Source organism: Octodon degus, unplaced genomic scaffold, assembly GCF_000260255.1.
Source record: "Octodon degus isolate 3935 unplaced genomic scaffold, OctDeg1.0 scaffold00001, whole genome shotgun sequence".
In the NCBI taxonomy this organism is placed as follows: Eukaryota; Metazoa; Chordata; class Mammalia; order Rodentia; family Octodontidae; genus Octodon; species Octodon degus.
This window is the reverse complement of record NW_004524577.1, coordinates 138,103-142,455: the sequence shown is the minus strand read 5'-3', so window position 1 is coordinate 142,455 and position 4,353 is coordinate 138,103. Positions and strand designations below refer to the sequence as shown.

Genomic DNA, 4,353 nt, shown 5'->3' with positions numbered 1-4,353 from the left:
GAGGAGAGGGGCTGGGAGGGGAGGGGAGTGAGCCAGCCAGAGAGGGAGGTGTGCAGCCACTGTAAATCTGTGCCGCTTTTGGCCTAATTGACTCCCTCAAGAGGTCCCGACTTCCCTCACAAAGATGGTGTGATGAGCATTGGATTCACATTGCTTGATATTATATTCCTTTTTATCAACCACTAGGTGTGTGACTGTGGGTGAGTTCCTCTGCTTTCCTGTACCATCAATAGTTCTAATATTAGTGTGCTTTTAGATTCCTTCTGGGGATTAAATAGGTTCATATTTATAAAATGTTTAACCACATGGTAAAATGTAGGTATCTGCAAAATAGTGGAGACTATGAAGCACACATTTCTAACCCATTTTCATCTTTGCACAGAAATTCCATGGAAGTAACATGGAATCATCACCTGAATGAGGAGTACACATGGAGCTAAGTAGGAAGCAGGTTGGGTTGTTTAAACATTCTCCTAATAGGGATGTACAAACCTTGACATCAAAAGCAGGAGACGGTTTTCCCATTGATCCAGGCTTAATTTTCATTCCCTTAAAATTTCCACAGATTAGTACCTAGTTATGAAGAAGAAAAAGGTAATATAAGTAACTTAAAATTCATTTATTCATCTATTATATATTCATTCAAAAATTATTTATTAAGAAATTATTATGAACTAGGACCAAAATAAACAATATCTCTGCTGTCATGAAGGTAAAGGTTGACAAAACAAATATATATATATATAAAAGTTATGACAATAAATTTGTAATTACTAACATCCATATTTATTAAAACATTATATCAATATTTGTACTCATTAACAAGATACACTAATTCTGTTTGAATAAGTTGTCAATTTTTTTGTTTTTTGAGTCAGGGTCTCACTATTTAGTGTGGGCTGGCCTTCAACTAGCTTATGTAGCAAAGGCTGGCCTTGAACTCACAGCAGTCCTCCTGCCTCAGCCTCCCCAATGCTGGATTATAGGCATGTGCCACCATGCCCAGTGGTCAATTTTTGCTTTTATGTATTTTGGGTATTTTAATTGTTGACCAAGTAATACATTAAACATAAGTTGAATTATAAACTGAAGCATTATACAAAGACATGATGCACAATGAAATAACTGGTTTTTGTATTAATTGTCTTTAGAATTTCTTCTTATTCTTAATTCTTTGAACTCAAGAACCCTTTAAAATATGCTTGTGAAGAGTAAATTCCTTGCCAATTAGCTGCCCAGTAGACTTAATATTTTAAGTAATGAGCTCAGTCAGCAATCTCCACGTTGAGGCAGATATAAGAAAGTTCTCTATCACTTAAGAAAGAAAGCCCTCTCTAGTAAATTCTGTATTTTTTCATTTAAAAAAAAATCTGTAAACAGGCATGGTGGCATATACCTATAATCCTGGCACCGTGCAATCCTGAGGCAAGAGGGTGGAATTTGAGCCCAGGCCAGCAATCTAGTGACTTAGCAAGACCCTGCCTTTAAAAAGGAATGAGAATGTAGTGCAGTGCCAAGGCCCTGGGTCCCAGAAGAGTGCTGGACATGTCCCTTAGTGTGGACACTCTAGGCTCAACATTCAGTACTGGCATAAAGCAAACAAAAAACCTATAAGCTGTCACCTGATCAGTTAATAGCAGTTTTTCCTCAGTGAATGACAATTTAAACAAAACATATACAATGAAGTTTCTTTGCATCTAGCTTCCCTCAAGCTAGTTCTCATGACTATAAGGACAGCAGTAATGTGGCTAGAAAATGGTTACACATGACAACAAAAGCTTGAGGGAAGCTAGATGCACTCATCTGACTCAACCGAGTCCAGTCCTGTGAGACTGGATACCGTCTCCGTCTGTCCATATCCTTCGTAGATGTCCAGGCCCGTGCTGCTCCTCCACTGCTCAGTCACCTCAGGGCTTATTGGCTCCCCGGCGCTCACACAGTGCTTCAAGCTTCTGAATTTCCAGCTCCTCAGAAAGCAGGTAACAAGTTAGGCTTAGGAGGGAGAAGTGTACAGAGGTGGAAATAACAGTTTATTTCTAACACAAAATAATGTCATAAAATGACACACAAACTATCAGTTTTTCTATTTTTAGTTTTGCTTTTCTGTGGTGTGTGTGTGTGTGTATGTTTTTTTTTTTTTTTTTTTTTTTGGTATGGGGGCTCAAACTCAGGACCTTGCACTTGCCAAGCAGACACTTACTCCACTGAGCTACCTCTTCAGCCCAATGTATGTGTATAATTTTCTGGGAAAAACAAACAAACAAAAAATACCATGTTGTCTTTAGGAAAGATACCATGTAACAGCATTTTAAATCAGCAGTTAAAAATTCCCTCACAGAGACTAGAAACATTGAGTTTGTTGAATACAGTAAAACTTTTTTTTCAGATGACCAATTCACCCTTTCAAATAAAATTTAAAACATGGGCCAAGGAGATGGCTCAGTTTCCTCTCCTTGCTTGGAGGAGCCTGTCTTGAACACAACGATCCTCATTTACAGCATGCCAATAACCAGAAGGAAAAAAAGAGAGATGGCCAAATCCACCTACTAGTCAGGAGCCAAAAATTCTTTTTTTTTTTTTGTCTCCTTCCTCTCCCCTCCCATACTAATTGCCTAATTACCAGTATTTCTTACCTTTTTATACCATTCTGGAGAAGCATTCGGTATGCAGTTGGTGCCGAACAGAAGACTGTGATGGGAAACTCAGATAGTGTCTGGAATTTAGAAAAAGCAGACTCTTGATCTTCCTACAACTGTATTCAGTATTTAAGTATCTGGGGTAGGCAGAGCAAAATGTGGACATCCTTAATTTTAATGTAACTACACTCTCATTTTTTAATTTATCTTTCCAGGCTTATCGATATGCTATCTATTCCACTTTCTGCAAGTTACTGTATTTACTAGGCTTGTCAGTGACACTGCTAATGAATTTCTAAATATGACCTCCTGTGCTCTGCCTTACTTGTAAGATGGAATTTGGCTCAAAACGAGGCAAATAATGGGCAAATACACAGGCCCCTTGGATCCATGGGGAAAAAACACTGCTCCATGCAGACTTTGCCCAACCAGTGTCTGAGGTATTCCACATCACATCCAAAGGTGTCAAATCCAGCCAATACCTGGGAAAACAAGGAGTAGCTCTGCTGTATAAATATGTAAACTTGTAGGCATTTGACATGTATAAATGTATGTATAAATTTGCTAAATTTATAGGAAAACAAATATGAAAGTATACAATTTATTCTCTTTGTACTTTTGACACTTGAAGCTGAAGTTCTGTGGAAATACCTTCCATTTACATATAATCCTAAACCAAAACTGCTGTGGGTGTGTCCGATCATTTTAGGTTGTCCAGTTGTTCCACTGGTAAAATAAATGGCCATCATCTCATTGTGTTTAGTCTTCACACAGCTGTGGTTGTCACTGGCACACCTACAAAGGAAAAGCTACAATAACTGCATATTAAGCACAGCATCAGAGGGTTTTTTTTTAAAAATGTATTTAGTATAGCATCTACGGGGTCTCACTACATAGATCGGCCTTGTAGTGATTCTCCTGTTTTCAGCCTCCCAAGCACTGGGATTATACATGTGCGCCACCACACCCAGTCTCAATGGCCGTCTCAGCATGCCCCAGGGGTGGGGCTGACACAGCATGCTGGGGGATTGAACCCCAGCCACTGCCCTCTGCCTAAGCAGGCACATTAGTCCGCTGAGCTATCTGGCTAGCCCTAGCATCAGAAATTATTAACATTAGAAAGAAGTGGTGAAACCCCAGTTGGACCTCTTCTTATAAATCAGGCTCCAGTAAATTGGATTAAAAAGCTAATTGGTAAAAAAGGTGGTAAAAGCTACTTCTCTCCATTGCTTTTTACATAATTTTCAGAAGCAAAATTTGCCATCAAAAGCCCTTTTATAATAGCTGATTTCATACATGTTTACCATTTTTAAAACTCAAAAATTGTATCATGCCTACAGCAAAGTGAGGATTTTTATGACCTTATAATTATATACAAGGAACTTTTCCTCCCTTTCCATTGTAAGTGCTTTAAAATGTCATTTTAAAAAAATCAGTATGTTAATACAAGACCTGAGTAATGGCTAGAATCTGCAGACTACATCCCACAGGCCAAATCTGGCTCATCTCTTGTCTTTGTAAATAAAGCTTTGTTTTGTTTTGTTTTCTTTTTTTTTTCTTTTGGCAGAACCGGGGATTGAACTCAGGCCCTTGTGCTTGCCAGGGGAGCGTTTATTCCACTGAGCCATCTCCCTGGCCCCTTAAAATTGAGTTTCTTTCTTTCTTTCTTTCTTTCTTTCTTTCTTTCTTTCTTTCTTTCTTTCTTTCTTTCTTTCTT

The 4,353-nt window shown here is 38.5% G+C and overlaps 1 protein-coding gene across 1 annotated transcript in view; it reads right to left on the bottom strand.

The window, feature by feature from the left end:
- LOC101574813 (acyl-CoA synthetase medium chain family member 3) overlaps nt 1–4,353 on the bottom strand; it is a 69,078-nt gene that overhangs the window by 38,076 nt on the left and 26,649 nt on the right. Inside the window, exons 5-9 of the mRNA XM_023701278.1 lie at nt 3,288–3,431; nt 2,962–3,118; nt 2,634–2,713; nt 1,841–1,967; nt 493–573 (exon numbers count right to left, since the gene is read on the bottom strand). Of these exons, the coding sequence (XP_023557046.1) occupies nt 493–573; nt 1,841–1,967; nt 2,634–2,713; nt 2,962–3,118; nt 3,288–3,431 (589 nt within the window). The remainder of the gene's footprint in view (nt 1–492; nt 574–1,840; nt 1,968–2,633; nt 2,714–2,961; nt 3,119–3,287; nt 3,432–4,353) is intronic.